At 47.8% G+C, this 26382-nt stretch overlaps 2 protein-coding genes across 2 annotated transcripts in view; both read left to right on the top strand.

Moving 5' to 3' along the window:
• Positions 1 to 1662: 1662 nt before the first annotated feature.
• On the top strand, positions 1663 to 16456 carry LOC105997896 (keratin, type II cytoskeletal 5-like). Its single transcript, XM_013032445.1, has 9 exons — positions 1663 to 2136; positions 5038 to 5246; positions 7987 to 8047; positions 9267 to 9362; positions 11325 to 11489; positions 12139 to 12264; positions 13720 to 13940; positions 14942 to 14976; positions 16248 to 16456. The coding sequence occupies exons 1-9, from the start codon at positions 1663 to 1665 to the stop codon at positions 16454 to 16456; spliced, it is 1596 nt and encodes a 531-aa protein (XP_012887899.1).
• Positions 16457 to 21321: 4865 nt separating this feature from the next.
• Positions 21322 to 26382, top strand: part of Krt82 (keratin 82, type II) — an 18224-nt gene continuing 13163 nt past the window's right edge. Inside the window, exons 1-3 of the mRNA XM_013032464.1 lie at positions 21322 to 21718; positions 23516 to 23724; positions 26162 to 26222. Coding sequence (XP_012887918.1) covers positions 21323 to 21718; positions 23516 to 23724; positions 26162 to 26222 — 666 coding nt within the window. The 5' untranslated portion in view covers position 21322. The remainder of the gene's footprint in view (positions 21719 to 23515; positions 23725 to 26161; positions 26223 to 26382) is intronic.

Below are 26382 nucleotides of genomic sequence, written 5' to 3'. Positions count from 1 at the left end.
AATTGTTCCCTGACAATTTCAAACTTGCAGACCAGGACAGAGAAATAACAGGAGAGAAGTTAAAAGTCAGCCCTGGGGCCAAAGCAAGGTGCAATTTAGCCTATAATTGCAGGCAGTAGTGAGACATTCGGGAAGCTCCCACATTCCTGAGTTTATGAGTCCCCTAGATCCCTCCTGCTAGGCCTGAGAAGTAGGGTCCCAGGTGGCTTGGAAGGAGGGGCTCAGTGCTCAGGACAGAACAGGAAACCCATGAGACCTACTAGAATTCAGGAGAGGAAAACTCAAACTCTCCAGGGGGGTTGAATGGCAGGGAAGGGAGGGGTCCCAAATCAGAAGAGCGGTATGTATGCTACTAGAGGACAGAAGTTGAGAATGGTACAAGGCGAAGGTGACAGGAAGGAAAGAAATGATACCAACAATTGCTAAATCCTCTGGTCCAGTGGGAAAGGCAAATGGAGATCAGAGAGGGGAGCAATAGAGGCAAAGGAATGTGGAGTGACATTCTGATTGCTTCTTCCCGCTATGCTGCCTCTCCTCTGCAGGCCCAATTTTCCCAGCTGCATGAGGTACAAAGATTCCAGGCACATAACCTGGTCAGACAAGCAGGTTTAATATTAGTCCCAACATTCACTAGTCACATTGTGTTGCTACTTTATTCTCTGATTCCCTCACATGTAAAACAAGAACAAGAATAACTGATGTTTGCCCAGTAGTACTGGCTTACATCCGTAATCCTAGCTACGGAGGAGGCTGAGGTCTGAGGATCAAGGCTGAAAGCCAGCCTGGACAGACAAATCCAGAGAGACTCTCATCTTTTATCTCCAATTAAATAATAAAAAGCTGAAAGGGAGGTGTAGCTCAAATGGTAGAATCCTAGCTTGAGCAAAAGAGCCAAAGGGGCATGAGACCCTGAGTTCAAGCCACAATACTACCACATACACACATAACAAATATACAGAAAAGGGTGTGCATGTGCATTTATACACATACACACACACACACACACACACACACGAATGCACAACACCCCCCCCCCAAGCCAAAACCAGCCAACGAAACAAAAATAGCTAATGTTGAAGGGTAAACAAGAAGATGGTTGCTGGATTACTGGGCAACCATTCATCAGAGCTACCTGCTCCAAAAAAAATGCTGGTAATTACTAGTTTGATCATCTACCCTCATGAAGTATGAGAATTAGCTGAAATAAGGCTTGCAGCAGACATGTCACATGGAATGACACAGATCAATCCTCAACAAACAGATTTAATTTTTCTTTAAAAAATCATGAGTCCCAGAATGGAACAGTCAGATAGCTGGGGTCCTAGTCTAGGACCTGAGACTAGAGGAGGGAGCTACATGGGAAAAAAGGGACTCTGGGTGGTGGTGAGGCTCTTGGCACCAAGGCCTGCCCCAGGCTGGACTCCCCAGGCCTGATCCTGCCCTGGGTAGGGTGTTCCACCAGTGATTAGTGGGGTAAGAAAATGGACTGTGGCCAGACATGCCATTGAGGTGAACTCAACAGAGTGGTCTTTGATGTCCTCTGACCAAGCCCAGTTCTTGCAAGGAATAAAAGACAAGGAGAATCCCAGAGAGCTAAACTGTGAAGGCTCTTCGTTCCTTAGACAGTTTTGCATCTTCGCTCTCTTGGCACCGGCTCCTACCATGGCCCAGCGATCTTCTGTGACCATTAAGTCTGGGGGCACACGGAACTTCAGTGCCTCCTCAGCCAGCCTCCTCTCAGGCTGCCGGCCAGCCTTCAGCTCTGTCTCTGTATCCCAGAGTGGGAAGTGCTTTGGAGGCAACTTTGGGGGTGGCTTTGGGACCAGGAGCCTGCACAGCATGGGGGGTAGCAAAAGAATCTCTGTCAGTGGGGGCTATCGCTCCAGCAGGGGCAGCTTTGGGGGTGCTGCCTGTGGGCTGGGTGGTATAGGGTACAGAATGGGAGGAGCCTATGGAGGGTATGGATTTGGAGGTCCAGGGGTGCCTGGAGCTGCGGGCATCCAAGAAGTTACGGTCAACCAGAGTCTCCTGACCCCCCTGCACCTGGAGATCGACCCTTCTCTCCAGCGGGTTCGCAAGGAAGAGAGGGAGCAGATCAAGACCCTCAACAACAAGTTTGCCTCTTTCATTGACAAGGTAAGGGGCACGTGTAGACCCCCTTTGAAAAGCAGCTGCTCTCTAAAGGTCTATGGCTTATTTGTGCTTTCCTGAGTTTTATCTGTGATTTCCCAAAACCTGCCTGCTGAGCTGGAGGCTGGGCAGTCTGCTGGTGGGGTGGAAGCAGGGAAATGTCCATCCCTAGACCCTGAAGCTCTGTGACCCATTAGAAAATCCTAATGGCCAGTGATTGTGAACTTGGCTGACAACTAGACAGCAGAGGGAATCAATCTTGAGGGAAAGAGGGAAAAAAATAGATTCCAAGTTCATGGACATTGGCATCTCTGGCACAGTTAGTTTTAACTGTATCTTCCCAAGATAAGGGCATCTCCTGGTGACCTACTCTTGGAACAGCTATGTCTGGGAAGTGGAAAGACAATGGGAGGCACTCAGAGTACTTAACATGTATCCTTTGGTGAGCAGAAACTTGTGACTTCAGCTATAGTCCTGCCTGAAACCTAGTGTCCTAGGAAGTCCCAGCTTGGGGAGAGACTCTGTCATGCACTCTCAGCTGAGTGCATTTGCCTGGGAGGAGCAAAAGATCAAAACCAAGCCAGGCGCTGGTGGCTCACGTCTGTAATCCTAGCTACTTAAGAGGCTGAGATCTGAGAATCACAGTTCACAGCCAGCAGGGGCAGGAAAGTCTATAAGACTCTTCTTTCTTTCTTTCGTTCTTTCTTTTTTTGGGGGGGTCCGGTCGTGGGGCCTGAACTCTGGGCCTGGGCACTGTCCCTCAGCTCTTCAGCTCAAGGCTAGTGCTCTACCACTTTAGCCACAGCGCCACTTTTGGTTATTTTTTTTCTGCTTATGTGCTGAGGAATCGAACCCAGGGACTCATGCATGCAGGGCAAGCGCTCTACCACTGAGCCACCTTCCCAGCCTAAGACTCTAATTTCTAAACCACCAAAAAAAGCCAAAAGTAGAGTGGTGGCTCAAGTGGTAGAGTGCTAGCCTTGAGTAAAAAGAAGCTCAAGGACAGCGTACAGGTCCTGAGTTCAAGCCTCTGGACCAGCACCAAAAAAAAAAAAAAAATCAAAATTAATCTCCCAGGTTGCATTCTGGAAGAGAAAGTACAGCACCGGTTCCATTTCTGCTGGGAAACCCCAGTAAATTTCTCAGATAAGTTGGGCAGATGGACAGATAGACTCACAGGCCCCTTGATTATAAAAGCTTTATCACATGAGCAGATCATTTGACGTAGAGACATAGCCAAGGACATCACAAGGACACTGGTTCTTTGGTTTTTTAGAAAGGAAAAGAAAAAAAAACCTCAAGGATACATTCTCAATAGGCAGATGCTTTTCCTCTTGAGCCACACCTCTGGCCTTTTATTACTTCCGTTTTTTCTGGACAGGGTCTCATGGTTTTCTCTGGGGATGGCCTAGCATCAAAATCCTCCTACCTAGGTCTCATGAGTAGTTGGGATTGTTAGGAAAATGGAGGAGAGTGGAAAAGGAATAGGCCAGACTCGATCATCAACAGGTAAGGACTGTTTATTGAGGAACAGCAAGGGGCATAGACCTTCCCACGGGTTTGGAGGTTGTGCCCGAGAGATGGGACAGGAGCTGGGTTTTTATAGGAGGTCGGAGCAAGGAGGCAGAGGTGAATGAAAAAGCCACTAGGTCAAGGAAGGTGGGGCCTTTCAATTGGGCCCACAATGGGATGTTTACATCTGGGCTTAGGTGGACTGCTCTGTCTGCACTTCAAAGGAGTTCACACATACCTGGGATTTTGCCTGGAGTCTGTATGGGCCTGGGACAAGAGGGTGGGGGTCAATCCTTCATATTCCATCTTTAGATACAAAAAATGATCAGGCCAAGAGGGGAGAGACAAATCCTTCAGGGATTGCTGGCTTGTGTCTCCTTGCCCAACCAAAGCACTGAACCAATGCTTTTTAGCTTTGTCTCACATGTCCCTCTCTACCTAGTCTGGATGGTATCAACAGAGGTGAGATGTTCTAGGAGCCTTGCTATAAAAGGAAGGTCCTGAACCTTGTTTTTCCCTGATTAACCAGGAGGGGATGTGGGGTAGGAAGGACATGAAGCGAAGACATCTTTCTTCCTCCAACAATGAGGAAAGGAGGCACTTTCAAGACTGTCCTGAGAACTGCCATCAGTAGGGGGACACTGCCATCTCCAGAGTCATGGAAGCCCTCTTCCTTTATTCTCCAGGGGTAGATGGCATTCCAGGCCCTCCTGTGGAGGGACTTCATGGATGGGGGTAAGATTAGGCATACTTTCTAGACTCAGGAGCAGATCCAGGCTAGGTAAAAAAAAAACCAACCAAAACCAAGTTAACAGTACACCACCACAAGACTTGAGAAAGTACAGAGAGGAGAGAGATTGTTCATGGTGAGAGACACAGATGCGATTGTGCCTGGGTCTCAGCCACACATCTCAGTGACCCCTTCCAGTGTACAGGCCAATGAGTCCAGATTCTGGGTTAGGAGAGATTTTTGTCAGAAAGAAAATGACCGGATGGAATTTTCTGCCACACACCTTCTACCCATTTAACAAAAATCAAAATTTCATCAGTCACAAGATGGTGGAGTGCTGTTTTCTTAACTGATCCCATACTGGCATGGTTTGGTGTGTTCAAATAAAGAACCCCTAGTCATCTCTACTCCTTCAAAACAAAACCCAAAGACCACTGTACCCACATTCACTTGTCTGTCTTCTTTGCAGACTCCTTGCAGTCAAGGAGAAGAGGAGGAGTCTAACACCTAGAATCTGAGATCATGGAGAGCCATTTGCACCATTGGTGTGGGCCAGGGCAGGGGGGACGGCGTGGGGGGGGGAGACGACAGGGTCTGATATCCTGGAGAATCTTAGAGAGTGTTACATAGGAGCCCTCACAGTCTCTTACTTCTGACTTGAACAGGTACGGTTTCTAGAGCAGCAGAACAAAGTTCTAGAGACCAAATGGAGCCTCCTGCAAGAGCACAAAATCACCAGGACCAATCTGGAGCCCATGTTTGAAGCCTATATTACCAACCTGAGGCGGCAGCTGGACTCCCTGGGAGGAGAGCGGGGTAGGCTGGAGACGGAGCTGAAGAACATGCAGGATGTGGTGGAGGACTTCAAGAACAAGTGAGTGGGTGCTGGGCTAGCCACTGGCAGGCCAGAGTCCTGCCCCTGTCTCTGTGGGGAGGCCAGAGAGAGAGGAGGAATGGATTCTGCTCTTCAGAAGTGCCAAGTGTAATGGGAAATGGAACACCTCAAACAGACATTTACATAGAACTTGGGACCCTATGGTCAAAAATGTTGAGGCTGCCGGGCACCGGTGGCTCACGCCTGTAATTCTAGCTACTCAGGAGACTGAGATCTGAGGACCGCAGTTCAAAGCCAGCCCGGGCAGGCTTTAACTACCAGAAAACTGGAAGTAGCACTGTGGCTCAAGTGGTAGAGTGCTAGCCTTGACCTGAAGAGCTCAGGGACAGCACCTGGGCCCAGAGTTCAAGCCCTATGACCAACAAAAAAATATGTTGAGGTTTTAGGGAGAAGCAAGGGGTTCTGAGGATGATGACTAACATGGCCACCAAGAGCTGGGTGCACCCACAGCCTTTCAGACTCTGCAGGTCAGGAAAGGTAGGAGTCAATTATGCAATGTGGCAACTCACAAGTAAAACATTAGGCCTGGAGAATCCCACTCCTCACTTAGTCAATTAAATGCTCATTTGCCATGAGCATGCATGTACCCCAACCAGGAGGTATGTGGGGCAGAGAAGAGGGAGACATTTGTGTGCATTCTCTCAAGACACATGGATATACACACTCACACCGACAGCCATGAACATATGCACAGATGTGCACTTATATGCACACATGCATGCACATACATGTACATACTCATGGATATGCACACTCACACCATGCACACTAGTGCATACACTCACCAGTGTACATCAGTGCAACACTCACACATGCATGGACATGCACACTATTGTACATGCTCACACGTGTGCACAGCACAGCAACACATTTGCACACATGCACACCTACACACACTCACTTATGCACACTCCCATACATGCATGCACAGTTACACACAAGTGTGTATGCACACAAACTCTGCATGAAGCATGTATACTTCTGTACTAGTGACTATCATAACTTTTTAGTTTTTATTGCTTTTTTACTCCCTTTCCTTGTTCTAACTGACTTCTACTTCTTTTGACCCAACCAAAATTAGTAACTTGGTAATTAGCCTTAGTTACAGTTTGTATAATGCAGTAAAAGCTCCAGGCTTAGTCACACTATTGAACATGGTGCCACAAATAAAACCTAAATTCCAACCCCTCAGTCGGACTAGCCATACTTCAAGTGCTCCATCACTACAAATGGGTTCTGTAGTGAATGAAAACATAGAGTGCTCCCATTGTTGCAGGAAAATTCTATCAGACAGTGCCACAGAACCTAGTCCATGGTGCTTACCAGCAAGATAACCATAAGAAAAATATTCACCTGCTCTAAGCCCCAGTTTCTTGGTCTGTTCAAGGGGATATCAGTAATGCCTACCCCATAAGGGGGGTTAAGAGCATTAAAAAAATTGTGAGAAGCACTTGCTAAGATGACTATGACTGTCATGTAGGAAGTTTCTCAGTGTGTGTGTGTGTGTGTGCGTGTGTGTGTGTGTTTGTGTGTGTGTGTGTGTTGATATAGTTCCAGATGAAAGAAGTGAATGTAGATGGGTAATTTATAATATATATGCAAACACAGGGTGACAGTGTTTCTATCTAAGAAGGCTTCCTGGAGAAGGAGTCTAAAGCTTAAGGCTGAGAGATAAGAAGGCACAGGGGAGGGATGAGGGAGGCTCTGTTAAATCATGGTGCTCCTGGTTCACCACCATGCAGTGTTCCTGTGAGATCTAAGTCCTGTGTATCAGGGGAAGCATGAACCGAGAAACAGAAAAGGCCAGGATAGCTGTGAGAAGGTAGGTGAAGAAGAAACATGTTCACATTTCCTTTTTAAAAGGAGATAACCGGGACAGCCACCTTGGCTTTCCCAGAGAACATGGAGAAGGCCCAGAATTGAGAGGCTGATGATGGGAAAGATTTGCACAGACCCACTGGGTAATAGAGACAATGGGAAAGCAGAGTGATCCTGACTGCTCATGATGCACTCATGTTATACTTTGTGGCTTGACAAGAATATACCCTGCTGCTTTATTAACTGGAACAGAATTGGAGAAGCTAAAGGACCTGGCAAGGTCACTCAGCCTGCAGGTGGAGGAGCCCAGTGCAGTGAAGGGGGTGGGATTCCCCGGTGGTGGGTGGTATGGTCACATGGAGCGAAGAGTAGACTTTCTTCTCCAAGGCTGGCAAGCAGGGGCACTGCCATATGTCCCTAGTTGGATTGCTACCTAGGGCAAATTAAAGAATGAGGAAGAAGGGAGGAGGAAGAGGAGGAAGAGAGGTTCCCATTAACCTTAGTTCAGTGTGTCTGAGAACAGTGTGTGGACAGAGATCATCATGAGGTCCCCAGCCTCATGGACTTCCAATCTCCCCAGCTCTCCCTGCTCTTCCTCTCACTACCTGTTTGAGACAGGACAAGTCTCTTTGTAAAACAAGAAGCATGCATGCTTCTTTGGGGGTCCCAGAAAGTCCAAGATATTTCAGGAAGAATCCGCCTCAGAGGTGGGTCTGTTGCATTGTTTTCTGCTTAGTTTGGTTTTGAGTAGGGGCTATTTGTTGATTTGGAATTTGAGGACATATATGTACAGGGTGATAGTCCAAGCCTGCTCTAGAAGCCTCATTCTTTATCTGTCCACCTGCAATCTCATGTTCTGACCTCACTCCCAGATACCCACTCTTCTCTGCTCTTCCTACAGGTATGAAGAGGAAATCAATCGACGCACCGCAGCAGAGAATGAGTTTGTGGTGCTCAAGAAGGTGAGGAGGCAGATGCACCTGCTGATTCCAGGCTCTCTGGAGGACACAGAGCTGCCAATTGAGCCAGTAGCATGGCTGACCAAGAGTCTAATTTGCACAAGAAATTGTGGAAACAAGTTTTACTATTTTTCTTTCTTTCTTCCATTCTCTCCCTCTCTTCCTTTCTCCCTCTCTTCCTTCCTTCCTTCCTTCCTTCCTTCCTTCCTTCCTTCCTTCCTTCCTTCCCTCTCCTCTCTCTCTCTCTCTTTCTCTCTCTCTCCCCTTATTTCCCATTATTTGTGCTTGTACTCAGGGCCTGGACACTGTTCCTGAGTTTTTTTTTTCCCTCAAGGCTAGCACTCTAGCACTCTAACCACAGTGCGATTTCCAGCTTTTTGGAGGTTAATTAGAGACAAGAGTCTCACAGATTTTTCTTTCCTGGGCTGGCTTCAATCTGCAATCAGATCTCTGCCTCTTGAGTAGCTAGTTATAGGTGAGCCACTAATGCTTGGCTAAGTTTTACTTTAAAGGTCAGACAACTGCCAGATGTTGGTGGCTCATGCCTATAATCAGAGCTACTCAGGAGGCTGAGATCTGAGCATCACTGTTTAAAGCCAGCCTAGGCAGGAAAGTCTTATCTCTAATTAAATCTCGGAAAAAGCCAGAAGTGGTACTATGGCTCAAGTTGTGGAGTGCTTGCCTTGAGCAAAAGGAGCCCAGGGACAATGACCAAGCCCAGAGTTCTTTAAGAAAAACATCAGAAAACTGAGGCTCAGGCAGATCAAGTGGATTGCCCAGGTTACTCAAATAATCAGAACAGATCAGGATCCAGGACTCCTATACTGAACTGTGGATTATGGCACCAGCCTCTCCCTATACAGAGTCCAATGGAGAGATGGGGACAGGAAAGTGGGCATTGTCCTGAACTTAGTCCCTTGGACATGGAGCCTACTTGAGCCATGCACCTAGCCTGAGCTCAGGGGACAAGGACAGAACAGGGACCAGGCCACAGAGGTCTGGGTCTTCCTACTTGATGGGACCAACAAAGAAAGGGAACAATATACTCTGAGACACCATTGGAGGAGGAAGAGAAGCAGCTTCTGAAAGGGATCCAGGTAGAGTAGGACACTATGGCAGACAAAGACACTGGAGCCCAGAGGCTTAGCATGGACAGTGCAGGAGGTGACGTAAGGAGATCTATCCATGTAGCTAATGAGCAGGTGGTATATTCTGTGCCCAGGACGTGGATGCTGCCTACATGAATAAAGTAGAGCTGGAGGCCAAGATGGATGCCCTGGTGGACGAGATCAACTTCCTGAGAGCTTTCTATGAGGCGGTGAGAGGGTTTGGGGCTCCCTAGTCGTGAGGGTTGGTGGGGGTGGGCAATGCAGGGAGGGGGACACAGAAGCTGCTGGGATTTTCCTTGTCCTGCACCTAGCTGTTCATCACAGTTGCAGGTTATAATTGATGGAGTGGATGCTTTCCCTACCAGGGAAAAAAATGAGATGCTCTGGGGGTAACTGGCAGATCAGAAAAGGTAAAATAACAAACAAATAGCTGCTTTGCCCACTAGGACCAAGTGCTGGATAAAGAGAGACAAAGCATCCAAATGCATGTAGTTCCACAGAACTATCTGAGACACCTGGCTCCCTTAGCCCAGCCCCACCCAGCCTAACCCAACCGGCAGCTCTTCCCAGACGACCGACCGAGTGAAACGATTATGCAAATCAAGTGGCAATTCGTGAGCCTTGCAGGTGCTTCTGTGAGTGCCTGGTACAGCAGCCTGTTTGCCTTGAGGATGCTCAGCATACAGGGACAGAACTGAACACACACAATGAAGCTCCTAAATTCCTAGGTCTTTCACGGTAGTTGTGGAGACAGGCAAAGATGATTGCATTTCTGCTGTGATGAGGGCAATGAAGAAAGCTGACAATAGAGATAGAAAAGACAGCTGTGTGTGTGTGTGTGTGACATGTGACAAGAAATCTGAAGGAATTTAGGCCATGAGTCAAGAAGACATGAGGCACAGGAATTGTAATACTAGTATTGTTCCCCCTTTCCCCCTTCCCCACCCAGGCAGCATGGTTAGTATGGTGAGGGGAGATGTAGAATGAGGAGATAGGACAGTGGTATGGAGGTAGGTTGTAGGTTGGATTGTGTACCTCCGGATGGGAGAGGTGATGTGCCCATAGCGTTAGTTATGGTTAGTGCCAAACTGAATTCTGGCATGTTGCTTCAGGACCAGGTATGGTGGTTCTGACTCCTTGGGTGGGCTCAGTGAACAACTCACAACCCATAGGGAGGGGAAAATGGCTTCTTTATCCTGCATACCTTCTTCACGTGATCATCAGTGTGACACTGACTAATTCTGTGGTGGTCCTCTACCCAGCAGGCCCATTTTCTAAGACCTTGCAGGAAGAAATTACCTGGGAGAAGGAAATTGTAGGAAATGGATCAACCAGTTCCTAATAAGGAGGGCCAAAGGATACTCTGACTTTGATCATTCCCAGTCTCCATAGCATTAAATGCTCTGACCATTCTGTTAACCTGCTAGGATGAAGCTAAGGGGTCAGAATGTTGCATCTCAACTGAGCTTCTGGGCAGGGGAGGCTCCTGCTGCCGATCTAAGGTTATATTTGAGAACCACTCCTTGGGTAACTCTGAAAAGAGATCACACACAAATTAATCATAGGTTTGCTGTTAAAAAAATCTATCTTGTCTGAGCATGACTTCATCACAGAAGTTGCTCAAGCCCAGAATGGTGTTTAGCTACTCTGAGACTCAGAGGACACCATCTAAACTGGTTCAGCCTTTAGTCTGGGGCCCTTCTTTTCCCATCCCAAATGAACAGAGATCACTGAAGTTAGGGGGATGGGGAACAGGATGGGATGTTGCAGATCTGTGCCACTCCTCTGGACAAATCATGTCCTTACTTGGTGTGAGGGGCTGAGCTTTCTTAGAGTGAGACATCGTAGCACTGACTGTTGCCATGATGTGTTCCCTTGGCAGAATGTCAGTAGCTTCTGGATAATTCTGGCTTTCATTACCTGTACTACTGCTCTCCTGGGTAGATGAGCTGATGATACAGGGTAACTGCAAAATAATGTTCTTTTATGGGCTTCTCAGGCCAAAGCATTAAGCTCTACTCCAACAGTGCAAAAGCCTACCTGCCAGGGCCTGTTCTGGATGGGTCACTGTCTCCCAATTCATATATGTGTTATACACACACACACACACACACACACACACACACACACACTTGCCGTTCCTTAACTCTCCCCTTTGGTCCTGATCACAGGAGCTGGCCCAGCTTCAGGCTCAGATCTCCGAGACTTCTGTCGTCCTCTCCATGGACAACAACCGCAACCTGGACCTGGACAGCATCATTGCAGAGGTCAAATCTCAGTATGAGGACATTGCCAACCGTAGTCGGGCTGAAGCTGAGTCCTGGTACCAGACCAAGGTGAGACATCAAGGTCAAATTAATTAAACCAGCCCGGAGACCAGACCAGGCACCTCAGGAGCTAAGGGAAGAGGCAGGCATGGGCAAATGATCTGTCACTCTGCCATGATGGATGGCACACACTCATTGCTCTATATCTGACAACCTGGTACAACTGAACACTTCCAGCCATCAGTACCAGAAAGAGGAAGAGAGGCTGGGAGGTCAGCAAGATGGGTTAGTGCTTTCTAAAGCACTAGACTGGAGCTAAGGCTCTGAGAGACAAAGGCTCAATATAGATTACAGAATGAGATTTCCTGGTTAGAGCAGTCACTAAGTTCCAGGTCACAGAGGTTGATGAATTCAGTATTTAGACAATTGCAAAGGAATTTCCTGATCGGGGATTGTGAAAAGGATGAGTCTCCTGCTGATTTGGGAGGCTGAGTTACATAGAATGGAGGGAAAGGGAACACAAGCCAGGCCCAGGAAAAGGGGGGAAACAAGAGACAATAAGGATGAATTTGACAGGATGGAGAATGGCAGAGCCAAGATTCTTCAAGTGGCACATCCAAAGGCTGCAGGGCCCTAGTGATACCCAGCCTTCTTTCCCCTGACTGCCTATTCCCACCTGCTGAGCATATCCCCTACTCCTTGCCTTCCATCCTTCCAGTATGAGGAGCTGCAGCGATCTGCTGGCCGGCATGGAGATGACCTACGCACCACCAGGACAGAGATCTCGGAGCTGAATCGAGCCATACAGAGGCTGCGCTCTGAGATTGAAAACCTGAAGAAGCAGGTACAGCTGAGTTCCAAAAGGTCATCCAATCCCTTCCCCCACCTTAGGTCCAGACCTGGTCTGGGCCTAACTTAGCTTAATGCAAGAGAAATCTCTCTGACAGTGAATTTGTGTGCCCTTCCAAGAGTGACCCTTTTTTCTAGAGCCCCAGAAGGTCACAGTTGGCCTGCTTTAATTACCCACTGTTCAGAGAAGGCCAACATGGAAGGACCTCAGAAAACCCCCTTCTCCATCCTGATGAGGGCTAAATTATCCAAGAGGGACAGAAGTGATTATTTATTTATTTATTCATTTACTTATTATTTTTGATGTCAGTGCTGGAGCTTGAATTCAAGGCCTGGGTGCTATCACTGACCTTTGTTGTCTAAGGCTTGCACTCTACCACTTGAGCCACAGCACTACTTCTGGTTTTCTGGTGGTTACTAACCAGATGAGAGTCTCATGGGCTTTTCTGCCCAGGATTGTCTCTGAACCATGATCCTTAGATCTTAGCTTCCTGAGTAGCTAGGATTGCAGGTATGAGCCACAGGAATATAGTGAGCAATTTCTTTTCTCCCTTTTTTTAAAAAATTTAATTTTATTGTCAAGGTGATGTACATAGGAGTTACAGTTACATATGTAAGGTAATGAGTACATTTCTTATCAAACTTGTTACTCCCTCCCTCATTTTTGTCCCACTTTCCCTTCCTCCCAATCCCAAGTTGTACAGTTCATTTCCAGCATATTGTCTTGTGACTATGCTGTTGCATGGTTCACCCTTTGGTCTTTGTCTCAGCATTTTGTTGTTTCCCTTTCCTTCCTTAATTCAGATAACTACATATACCCAGGGTACCAAAATCAAATACAATGACAACAGGGTATAAACCACAGGGGAAAAAACACAAAAGAAAAAAGATATTATTGGAAAGACTTGGGGGAAAAAGCATATTAATTGAAGTAAGCCAGACCCAAAGAAACATAGATCTCATGGTTTCCCTCATTTGTAATAATTAGTATAAGTCTAGGATAGTCCTAGCAGATGAGCAGAATAGCTCAATAGCTATGTACATAGGACCATATAAGATGAGGCTAAGCAAAATGAACTCCAAGACATGGAAATGAGGTTTTATTGTTCTTTAAAAAAATACGATGTACCAGCCCTGTGCATGAAATCCATTTCAGAGAATTCTTTGTATTTTAACCTAAAGCCCACATCTTTCTGCCTTCTCTGTGAGAAGTGTCACAAACTCTTTTTTGTTGTTGTTGGTGGTGGTCGTGGGGCCTGAACTCTGGGTCTGGGCGCTGTCCCTCAGCTCTTCAGCTCAAGGCAGCACTAGCCACAGAGCCACTTCTGGCTTTTTCTGCTTATGTGGTACTGAGGAATCAAACCCAGGGCCTTATGCATGCAAGGCAAGCACTGTACCACGGAGCAACCTTCCTAGCCCCAGTGTCATAAACTCTTATCTCTGCTGGCAGTGTGCCTCACTCCAGGCGGCCATTGCTGATGCTGAGCAACGCGGGGAACTGGCCCTCAAGGATGCCAAGAATAAGCTGGCAGAGCTGGAGGAGGCCCTGCAGAAGGCCAAGCAGGACATGGCACGACAACTCAAAGAATACCAGGAGCTGATGAACGTCAAACTGGCACTGGATATTGAGATTGCCACCTACAGGAAGCTGCTGGAGGGCGAAGAGTGCAGGTGGGCTACCTTCTGCTCCCACCATGGCCCAAATTGTTGTCACCAGAGAATGATAGCATGCCCAAGGCCACAGGAGCCCACAGGGCTCCAGTGAGGTCTCTGGGTAGAAAGTCCAGAGTTAGAAACAGGTGGGAATGTGGCTGATCCTTTAGAGGCTCTCTCTGGTCACAACTCTCCCCACAACTACCACTGCACTCAGAGCAGGGCCTGGGTCAAAGTTCAGGAATTGCCGGTTGTGACCTCTGGAAAGCCAGGGCTCATGAAGTCCTCTCCCCAGAGATGCTGGCAATCTGATGTATCTTTCCTTCTGGTGGGGTGCTAGGATTTTAACTCAGGCCCTCACAGTCGCTAGGCTGTCATTCTATTATTATCGCTATATGTGTTGTTTATTTTTGAGATATGTTCCCCCTTGATGCCAACTGGTCTACAATCCTCTTATTTGTGCTTCCTTTCATTGCTGGGATGACAGGCATGTGCTAACATACCTAGCCATTAGTTGAGATAGATCTCATGAATTTTACTTTTTTTTTTTTGGTCCAGTCATGGGGCCTGAACTCTGGGCCTGGGCGCTGTCCCTCAGCTCTTCAGCTCAAGGCTAGCGCTCTACCACCTGAGCCACAGTGCCACTTCCGGTTTTTTCTTTTTTGCTTATGTGGTGCTGAGGAATCGAACCCAGGGCCTTGAGCATGCAAGGCAAGCACTCTACCACTGAGCCACCTTCCCAGCGATCTCATGAATTTTAATTCCCTGGCTGGCCTTGAACTGTGATCCTCAGATCTTGGCTTCCTAAGTAGCTAGGATTACAGGAACTTTTCTGTGTATCTTGACTTGTGCTCTGCTGTACATTTCCCCTCACATAATTTGCATAGTATTGTAAAGCTGATGAGTGTGATACTGGTTAGGCAAATACACAGTTGTACTTGACACTGCCCATACAAAGAACCCAGGGTTCTCTAACTTCCCAACAATGACATGTCTTCTTCTCTCCCTGCATGCCACAGACTCACAGGAGAAGGCGTTGGAGCTGTGAACATCTGTAAGTAAATGTCTTGGGAGGATAGAAAATCCAGAAGTAACATGGGATCCAGTAGACTCACTAATAAGGATGCACTAAAGCAATCACTAATGGCATGACACAGATGTCATGCAAGTCCTCTTAGGGGTTCTCTGCAGACCTCTGTCTTCTTTGGCCCATCTTCTCAGAGGGGTCAAGAGTAAACTCTGGACAAGAACATTCACTGTCCCTAAGTGGGGAGCAGGTGTTGAGCTCAGTGACTTCCTTTCCTTCTGGAATGATCTCTTAGGGAACTCCATTGGAATGTGACTCCAGTCTAACCCCAAAGATCCTTCATGGGATCAGACTACTCCAACAGCCTGGAGGCCCTAGTTAGAGTACCCGACTTTCTCAGCTAACCTGGCAGCTGAGAATTCACACTAACAGGAGGCTGTGAAGCAGGTTAAACACCACCTTTAGAACTGAAGCAAATGAATTGGACAAGTAGAACAGATACTGGCATGGAATAGCCCCAACTGACCACCAGGAGGAGAGCAGGAGGAATAATCCTAGTGTATCTTCCCACCCCAGGCTGGGAAGGACCTAGGGAAAGCCTGGCATCTGAGGTAGCACAATGGAGTGTTGAATTCTGGGCATACATGTGAACACTTTCGGCCCCAAGTGGGTCAGACTAGCAATAGGAGCAGGAAAGTTTCTCAAACCCTCAGGAAAGGTCAGGCAAAGGCTCCGAGTGTTGACAGGCCGGGAGTTCTGCCTCCCAGGGAGCAAACTCCTCAGGGAGCCAATGTTAGAGAGTTGCCTCTCTATGTCAACACTGAAGTAAGGCTCATCAGGACAGCCTTTGGACCTGTTTCAACATGGGAGTCGATGTTCCCTTCTTTAAATCTGAAACTTTCTATTCCATCCAACATAAGAGGCCACTGGGAGACAGGAGCCTAAAGCCCTGCTTTCTGGCAGGCATGATCTTGGACATATCAGCTGATCTCCTTGTACTTCCATCTTTCATTCTCTACAGTGTGGGGGAAGGGGGTCGGTGTCATAATGGCATCCCCTTGGGCCCGTTGGGATCAATGTGGTTATAGCTGTGGCAGTCACAAAGCTCTAAGGCAGTTTGTGACAGGTGTATGCAGCCAGGCCAACCCCTGCGCCTTGCTGTCTCAGAGCTGACTGCTGTCCTAGGCTCCTGGGGGAGACAGGGTTGCCTGGAGCCAGATGCCGTGGGAGGGATCAGGGTACCTAAGGAACCAGTGGTGCCTGAGTCCATGCTCATTGTGTCCTTCTTTTCTCTGCAGCTGTGGTCTCATCCTCCGGGGGCACGGGCTACAGTGGTGGTGGCGGCCTCTGTGTGGGTGGGGGTGGCTACAGTGGTGGCAGTGGCCTCTGCTACAGTGGCGGGAGCAGCGGCTTCAGCTCCACTAGTGGTCGCAGTGTCAGTGGCAGCAGCTCTAGCATGCGTATCATCTCCAAGACGTCATCCACCAAGAAGAGTTACAGAAGCTAAGGGGCCTGTCTGGCTTGCCTGCCACCCCTACCCCGATGCCATGAGTTTCCCTAGCCCTGAGGCCTGATGCTTTGCCAACACCCCATGTGCAAAATTCATAGCAGGAGGCATGGGGCATGTAAGTGGCCTGCAGTTTTTAAGATTGCCTCGGTCAGCCTCTTTGCCTCTAGACAGATTCCCTGCAGAAGTACTCCACCTGGTCCTGATCTCAGAACCCTCCTGGGTTCATTCCTACCCACACTGACTAGACTGCTTTCTGCTAGGATTTTTCCCTCAAGGGGCTGGGCATAGAGTTTTTCTCTTCCTGTCTGATTCCTGAAACCACAAAATGTCCTTTTTGCTCAGTCCTACACGGGGCCTTAGAATTGGCCTCAGTGCCCCTCAGGGAAGTCAAAGGCAATCGAAGAAGACCAAACACTTCCTATGGGCCCTCAGACCAGGAAAGATGGCTGCAAACCTTGCCTTACACATTCTCTCTTCCCTTCCTGTGTTGTCCTTACCCCAGGCAATTTCCCTGACAGTCCCCGCCAACAGAATGTTTGAAGCCATCCTCTTCAAAATACTATCAACTCTTAGTCAGCTGTGGTAGTGCATGCTTGTAATCCCAGGATTACAGGAGGCAAAGGCAGAAGGATAGAGGGTTCAAGGACAAGAAGCACAAAATTAGTGAGGAGGGGCGGTAGGGTTATGACTGGAGACACAGAGTGCTTGTTCAAGGCTTTGGGTTGAATCCTCAATAGCTCCAAAACAGTAATGAAAAAAAATCAGCTCTCGATTACTCATACTAAAATGGAATAATTTTATCAAAAACTCAAAAGTTGCTGGGAGCCTCTGTCTCACCCATATAATCCTAGCTATTAGGAGGCGGAGGTCTGAAGATTACAGTTTAAAGTCAGTGTAGGCAGAAAAATCCATGGGACTCTTATCTCTACTTAGCCATCCAAAAGCCAAAGTAGAGCTGCAACTCAAATGTCAACCTTGAGCAAAATGTTAAGGGACAGTGCCTAGACCCCAGTACTGCCACACACACACACACACACACACACACACACACACACACACACATTCTCCAGACCTTTGGCTGTATTAACTAGTAAGTCATAGCCAAGTTCCTCCCCAAATCAGCATTATTGAAGCCCTAATCCTAACAGAAATGTCCTGGTGGTGGGAGGTGGAAGTCAGATTCCAGTTGGGAGTATGGGGAGGAAACTGAACCCCAAAATACATGCAGAGAAAGAAGTTAATCATCCTGTGTGAAGAGCTACTGCAGGCCTCTGGATTCTCCAGAATGTTCCAAGCTCCATTCTCTTTCACTTTCCTTTGTGCTATTCGCATCTCTCTTCTGGAAAGTTCTTTTTCTGTTTCCCTTGCCCCTTTCCACCTACTCGCTGGCCCTTGCTCCACTTTCTATTCATGCTCGGTCACTACTGTATCTCTGGTCTCTAAGGGTCCACCTTTCCTCTGTGCTTTTCATTCCTTCCTTCTCTTTCTCTCCAATATTTCCTGTTCCTTCTCCTCTTCTCCCAGCCTCTGAAGTTCCTCTGTACTGTGGGGCCTCACCTGTGCCCAGACGGTACTACATTGCAATCTTTGTGAAGTTAGCCTTCATGGCCATCTTTCTGTTTCATCTGAAGAATTGTATATCCTTATATACCTGCCATGAGTTCAAGACCAACATGCATCTCAAGGGCAATGGGGCTGTCTGCTGGCAGGGCTGTGCGAAGACATAACAGTTTAGAACACCAGTCAAACCTCCCCATGTCCCACACCTCTTATGTTTGCCTATTTCCTGAAATAGTTCCAATAAAAGATCACTGAGCATGCTAAGTTGTGGCTGAGTCTGTTTTGTCTTTTACTCAGAGGACAACCATAGAATGGGTAGATTCTTGGGCACAGGAGCTTTCTGTCCATCAGGAACCTAATGAACTGACCTCCCTCCTGCTCCTGAGGCTCTGGTCCTGAGTTCCTGGGAACCACATACACAGTCACTGAGACCATCATCTGCCCTAAAGATGATGTAAGGCCCTCTCCTGTATCCACATGGTTTTGGTGAAGCTTTCCGTATAGCTTTGCCTACTATTAAGTCTGTAGCGTGTCTTCTCTTTCATTGGGATTCTCAGTAGGGCTATAACCATGAACATTTTTCTATTGCAGAGTGAACATGTTCTCCCCCCACCCCCACACCATGCCACAACCATGCCTACTCCAGCCTCTGCCTTCACATGTCTAGTCTCCTGTTATACCTTGTATTCTAGCACCCCAAATCAAGACTTGAAAAAAGTGGTCAGTATAAAATGACACAGTAGAACAACTTCCAAGTCACAAAAAACTTCTGAGAGCCAGTCTCCTAATCCATGGGTGGCAAAGGAGAGGAATATAAAACCTGTTGGTGGCAGATTCCTTTTCCTAACTCAAGCTTCTGTTTTCTGCAGCAGCAGAACACAGTATGGTCAGAAAGAATAAGGTTCACTCCTAGCCTTGACACAGACAAGCTGGGTGACTTGGGGACACGTTTCTTTGTACTCTCTTTACTTATAAAAAGGGTACTTCATCATGAGGTTCTCTTAAGAATTCAATGGGATAATGGATATAAAGAGCCTAGGGTTGGCCAGGCACTGGTGGCTCATGCCTCTAATCTTAGCTACTAAGGGGGCTGAGATCTGAGGATCAGGATTCAAAGCCAGCCTGAGCAGGAAAGTCCATGAGACTCTTATGGCCAATAAAAACTATTTTTAATAAAAACCAGAAATGGAGCTGTGGCCCAAGTGGTAGAGCGTTAGCCTTGAGCAGGGGCAGTAACCAGGCTCTGTGTTCATTTAAGCCATAGGTTAGACCAAAAACAAACAAACAAACAAAGTGAACAAACCGAGCTTGTATTTTATCCAACATATATTTTTGGTTTGCTTATCAGATATTAGATAGCTGTATATGTGTTTATTTCTGAGTCTTCCTTCTAGATCCAGCAGGAAGAATGATGCTATGTCATTTGCAGGGAAATGGATGGACCTAGGAAAAATTATGTTAAGTGAAGCAAGTCAGGCTCAGAGAGACAAAGGACACGTTTTTTTCTCATATGTGGTAGTGAGATTAAAATGATAAATATATAGGTAAACATATACAGGGCATATATATATATATATACACACACACACACACATGTGTACACACACATACACAATCATATGCTTAAAGTATTGTGTAGTCTGGGGGGAGGATTCCAATGGTACAAATCCTTTAAACAACTAACTTGCAGTTTAATTCTTTTTGGGGGGAGGAATCCGGTCGTGGGGCCTGAACTCTGGGCCTGGGCGCTGTCCCTCAGCTCTTCAGCTCAAGGCTAGCGCTCTACCACTGAGCCACAGCGCCACTTCTGGCTTTTTTCTTTTTTCTTATGTGGTGCTAAGGAATTGAACCCAGGGCCTCAGGCATACAAGGCAAGCGATCTACCACTGAGCCACCTTCCCAGCCCCCCAAATGAATTCTTGAAAGGGACTAAGTTCAAGGGGAGAGGAAGATTGGGCAAATGAAATCATAATATTCAATGTACATAAATGAGGCCAGGTAACTTGAGGGGAGGGATGGGGTTGGGAATTATGGGGAGAATGATAAAAGAGGTGACATTGATCAAGATGCATTGTATTCACATACTGACATGTTAAAACTCCTTGTGCAACTACTTAAAGATACTTTTTTAAAAAGAAATTAAAAAGAGCCCAAGGTGATTCTCGCATATAGCAAACTCCATATCAGGGTTATTATTATTGTAAACCAGTGCTAGCATTGTTTTTGACCTAGAAACAAATCTCAGAGTAATAGGACAAGACCAATTAGCTCAGCAGATGTTACGTGGCTCAGACAGACAGAAAGAAGAGAAAAAAGATGTGGAGAGGGGCTGCTGGCATTTTCAAGGAGCTACATCTGAGACAAATGCTGAGAAGTAAGTCTGAATACCAGTTCTACTCTGAACATTCCTCACAGTAAAACTGTCTCCAGAGAGGTCCTCCAGCCAGAGCTGGTGCCTCTTCTGTGAGGCATTGGACAGCATCACAGAACCCCAAACTCAATGTAACCATGCTCAGGAGACCACAGGGTACAGAGGAAAACATCTCTTCTCCAGTCCTCAAGGTCAAGTCTCGCCTCTCCAGTCCCTTCCGGTCTTTTTTAGCCTAATGGGGCTAAAAAGCAGTCCACTCACCCTCAGAACCCTTAGTGGGGGGAGGGTGGGGGGAGAATTGTACCAGCTTCAGGGCTCTACCTATTCTGAGGAGAAAGAAGGCCCTGCTTGCTGTAAGGAGGCTTCTCTCTCCCTGGAAAGCTTTACACTCTAGGGAACATCTCCTGCTACTAGGAGCCCGTGGAGGGCACCTGGGTCTGAAGGATCTGTGGAGAGACAGAGATAGTCTTGGGCAAGGAGAACTTTCTCAGCAAGTCTAACTGCACTAGGATCCCAGGGAAGTTAGGTGTGCACTTGATTCCCCCTCGGCCCCCTCCTATGACGTCACGCAGACTCATTCCCCCTTTCCTCAAGCCTGTGCCACTGGATACCACAAACGTCTCTGTCCAGTTGGCTCCTTTATTACCTCCATAAACAGGGAAAGAGGACAAATATGATTTTTTATGGGACCCACCAGCATTAACCATTGGCTCCCCTTTGCTCTTTGCTACCCTAATTATCCATCTTGCTACTTAGCAGCTGCCAATATTCCAAGCTCATAAAACCCCATTGAATGGTCATTAGGGGGTTTGACCCAGCTCAGCCTTCCATCTCCTTACCAGATAAAAAGGGGTGGACGAAATCATGGCTTGGTCAATCCTGTCTCCTGTGCTCCCCTCCAGAGTTCTTCTTCTCTGCCCCTCTCTTCTGCCATGTCGTGTCGCTCCTTCCAGGTGGGTGCCAGGTGTGGCAGTCGGAGTTTCAGCTCCTGTTCTGCTGTCTTGCCCCAGATGGTCACCCACTATGAAGTAAGCAAGGCGCCGTGCAGGTCAGTTGCAGGCAGGGGCCTCCGAGCCTTGGGCTGTCTGGGTTCCCGGAGCCTGTGCAATGTGGGCTTTGGGAGGCCCCGGGTGGCTTCCCAGTGTGGCTTTGGGTACCGAGCAGGGGCCACCTGTGGGCCTCCTACCTGCATCACCCCTGTGACCATCAATGAGAGCCTGCTGGTCCCCCTGGAGCTGGAGATCGACCCAACGGTACAGAGGGTGAAGAGGGATGAAAAGGAACAGATCAAAAGCCTCAATAACCGCTTCGCATCCTTCATCAACAAGGTAAGGGGTGGCCAAGGAGCCCAGGCTGGGGATGAGACGTATGGTAGAGAACCCCTGGGTCTGTGGGAGAAAAGAAAGAAGTTGGTGGTAGAAAAGCCCTTGTTCTGCTTCTAGAACATTCCGCAACCGCTTATGGTTGAAAGTTAACTAAATCTGTGTCAACACTGAATGTTTCTGTTTCTTAGTCCTTTGGTGTGTATATGTGCCAGCCTGGGACTTGAACACAGGGCCTGGGCACTATCTGTAAGCTTTTTAGCTCAAAATTGGCCTTCTACCACTTCAGTCGCAGCTCTACTTTCAGCTTTTTAGAGGTTAATTGGTGATGAGAGTCTCATAGAATTTCCTGCTTGGGCTGGCTTTGAACTTTGATCCTCAGATCTCAGCCTTATAAGTAGCTAGTATTATAGGCATGAGCACCAAAACCTGACATTTTTTTCGTTGTTGTTTTGTGTTTAGTATGTAATTTCTCTCTGGATAGCATCTAACAAAAAAAACCCAAAGGTTACCTGAGAGTAGACTGTAAGAGGAACTTCAAAGTGAATAATCAAAGATGCAGAGAAAAACCCTTTTCCAATAGACCTGCATTCTGTATGCCAAAACTGTATCAAGACTCTTGGGCTTGAAGGCAGAAATGGGTTTCATGACCCCTAAATTTGCTATCATTTTAGGCCTGGGATGAAGAAAAAGTGGAGCAATCAGAGCTGGGAGGACACAAAGTGGCAATTATCCACTTCTTGTATCTGCCAACACCAGAGTGAGAGGTTACAGGAAAGAGTGACAGGTTGCCTGCTTTTAAGAAGCACCAAACTGGCCTGCCATCCCTCAGCTGTCCCTGGGCCTATCCCAGATAGACTTTTGGAGGCCAAGATTCTTGCATAAGGCTGAGCTGTTGGTTCTGGTAATCTCATCTGAATCAAATGTCAGATGTCAGAGGTCCTGCGTCCTGGGTCCTGGATCCTGGCATGGTTCCTCTGTCTGTGAGGAAGGAGGAAAGACAATAGTGTTTCCAAAAGGAATTGGTTCACTTCCACTTACAGTTTTTTTTTTAATTCTGATGGTAAGCATCTCAGTAATTTGGACCCTAATTTTCAGCCTTCCAAGTAGACCATTGATCAGAAATAGGGCAATGTTCCTTGTATGCAGCATTCTTGAGGAGCAAAGCATGCTATAGAAAACCCTAGAGCAAGAATCAGAGAGTATGAGCTCTGTGTTGGTGACTATCTGGATGACCAAAATCAACTCCCTCACTTGCTGCCTAGCTGTCCTTACTTCTAAGACCTGGGCATCTTCCAGATGCAGCTGATCAGGATATGGAGAAGCACAGGTGGACCCAGATCACATATGCCCTTTGATCTGACCTTCTGCCCTGAGTGCCCATTCGCTCAAACATCATTGTCTGTCATGGCTATGCAAGTGTGCTCAGAGCTTCCCATCCATTCTGCTCTGGGAAGCAGAAGAGGTAGGAGGCTTAACCAAGGCCATGTCGCATGGGAGACAGGTAGAAAGGCAGACAGGGTTGAAACATGAACCTGCCCCAGCCCTATTGGAGAAAGGTTGTCCCAATTACAACATGCAGCCCCTGAGTAGAAGGCAGGGGATCCTTTACAACTCCCCCAAATACAGGCAACACCAAGACACCTACCCACAGATACCAGTCTCCACAGTGACCTTAACTTGCAAACTCTAGTGCATTGGCAGGGGTGTATTGGGAGAGAACCTCAAGTCAGTCCACTGCCTTCTCCAGGGCCTGGTCCCCAGGGCTCCCCCCACCTGTTGACACCCCCTGCTTGGCTGCAGGTCCGGTTCCTGGAGCAGAAGAATAAGCTGCTGGAGACCAAATGGAACTTCATGCAGCAGCAGAGATGTTGCCAGAGCAACCTGGAGCCCCTCTTTGAGGGCTACATCTGTGCTCTGAGGCGGCAGCTGGATTGCGTGTCCGGGGAGCATGGGAGACTGGAGGCGGAGCTCTGTAGCCTCCAGGATGCACTGGAGGACTACAAGAAAAAGTAAGTGGGTTTTGCCTCCCCCCAAAAAGGGAACGTAGGAAAAGCCCATCATGAACACAGCCTGGGCTTGAGTTTCCCCAGCTACATAATGGGATATCCAAAACAGCTCAACCAAATGGCAGAAACCAGTGGGGGAAAGTTGATAGACCATCAACATTATCTTATAGTTTGATCTGAAATCTGCCATTTGTCTTCCATCTCCTCACCTACATAAGACCTTTGTTATCTCTCTTGTTATGAAACTCTTCCACCTACTATTTCAGAAGCCCCAAGTGTCTGCTCCAAGCAGAACGCCAAGACTCTTACCTCCATCCGTGTGTGTGTGTGTGTGTGTGTGCGCGCGCGCGCGCGCCCTCTCGCTTCAATACTGGGACTTAAATTCAGGGCCTGGACACGATCTCTTAGAATTTTTGCTCAAGGCTAGCATTCTACCACTTGAGCCACATGTCCACTCTCAGATTTTTGGTGGTTAATGAAATAACAGTCCCATACATTTGTCTGTTCTGCTCAGGCTGAGAACCTGAGAACCTCAGATCTCAGCATCCCGAGTAGCTAGGATTACAGATGTGACCACTAGGCCTAGCTATCCCATGCTAGTATACCAGCTGTCCCCTTCGCCCAATAACCCATCTCAGCATTTCCCTCAGCTCATCAGCTTGGACTTCTCCCCCATCTTGTTTTGTCACAGCTGGACATAATCATGGTTCCACCCAACCTCCATAATCAGGAGCTCTATGATGCTTTCTAGGACTTTGGGGTTTGTGTTATCTAATTACCCCCACATGCCCTCCCTCAGGTTCCTAGCTTGGCATAAGCTGCTGAGGATTTCAATGCTTGCAAGAGGCTGAGGTCCAGATAAGTTGGGGTGCTGGGTAGATCTTCCTGAGTCCACAGCTCCATGGAAATGCATGCTGGGGCTGGAGTAGAGGCAGGCATTTCCATTGAAGAGAAACAGTGTGAACATACCAAGAGCAACAGCTCATAAGGCATTGGGCCAGTGAATAGAGTAGAGCCATGTTGTAGGGATTAATGATTCATCTTCTCAATAGCAGGCCCTGTGCAGGACGTGTGTGTGCTCTGGAGGAGGGGTGGTACACTGCATACTCCAGTACAGTAAACACAACCACCTGCCCTTCCACGTGCATGGCTGCAGAATGGAACTGACAGAGGGAAGAGGAATCCTAAGTGGGAGAGTGATGGGAAGGGGCTCCAGAATGCTTCCTGAAGGAGGCACCATTTGCTTGAGGCCTTGAAGGATAAAGGTTCTTCTAATAGCTTCTTTTTGTTTGCCAGTTCTGGGGCTTGAACTCAGGGCCTGGGCACTGAACTTCTTTTGCTCAAGGTTAGCACTCTACCACTAGAGCACAGCGCCACTTCTGACTTTTTCTGTTTATGTGGTGCTGATGAATCAAACCCAGGGCTTCATGTATGCGAGGCAAGCACTCTACCACTAAGCCACCTTCCCAGCCCTCTAATAGCTTCTTATAGAAACAGATGACAAGGAAGGGTAGGGTATGTCAAGTGCTAACTGTGATATACTGTGGGAGGGCAAAAACCTGAGCAGCAGCCATGCCAATTTTGAAAAGCAGAGAAATGAGATGAGAAGACAGATTATAGCTCAAAATGAGAAGTTTTGTGCATGTGTGTGTCCATCCTGGGGCTTGAACTTAGGGGCTGGACACTGTCCCTGAGCTTTTCTGCTCAAGCTTAGTCCTCTCCCACTTGGGCTACAGTAACATATCTGGCAGAAGGCTCCAGAGCCCAGAGCCAGGGCTGGACAGAGCTCTGCTGGACAATGGGGAGATGGGTGACAGGAAGCCCAGAGATGCTTTTGATGGATCCATGCTGCTCATCAGACTGAGTCACTCTGATTCCCTGTGCCTTAGGGAGCAGTGTGTAGATCAAGGAGCACCCAGGGAGCTTGTGGGGAAATAATTGGGCTATCTCCTTGTGTTTGGTAAAGTGGGTAATTGCTACCTCTCTACTGGACTGCAGGAAGGGACCAGACTCACCCTCCTGGTGAAAAGGAGGTAACAAGGTCAGCTGGAAATTTCAGGAACTATAGCCAGAGCAGCTCAGAGAAGATGGAGTGCCAGCAGCACAACTTGACTCCAATTCCCAAAAGGGAAGGACTAGTTAGATGAGGGGTGCTTCTTCCACCACAAGCCAGAATGAAGGAATGGAGGTCTTTTCAAAGAATAACTCATCACCAAAACAGGCAACTGGGGAACAGAGGGAAGTAAGGGTGAAGGGCAGCTGTGAGAAGCACTGGTGATAATTATCTGTCTGGGGTGGGGGAAGAGCTAGAGATGCCTGAAGACAGAAGCAGGCCCTTGCAGCTCCCTTGGGCCAGGGGTGAGAAGCAGAGTGACCCCCTATTCCAAGTCGTTTCCAAACTCCTCAGACCAAATAAGGCCTCTCTCTGCCATCCCAACAGGTACCACGAGGAACTCTCCCTGCGCCCCTGTGCGGAGAATGAGTTTGTCACCTTAAAGAAGGTGAGAGGGGTGTGTAGAAAAGAGAGGTCCCCTACCTAACTTTACAATACCTAGTGCCACAACCCTGGAACCATCCATCTGTTCCCAAAGGGACCCTGTCCCTTAGATCCTGTGCCAGCCCCATTGACCCTGGAAAGAGAAATCCAGATCCCTCCCTCCC

Source organism: Dipodomys ordii, unplaced genomic scaffold (assembly GCF_000151885.1).
Source record: "Dipodomys ordii isolate 6190 unplaced genomic scaffold, Dord_2.0 Scaffold155, whole genome shotgun sequence".
Lineage (NCBI taxonomy): Eukaryota > Metazoa > Chordata > Mammalia > Rodentia > Heteromyidae > Dipodomys > Dipodomys ordii.
This window is presented reverse-complemented; position numbering and strand designations above follow the sequence as displayed.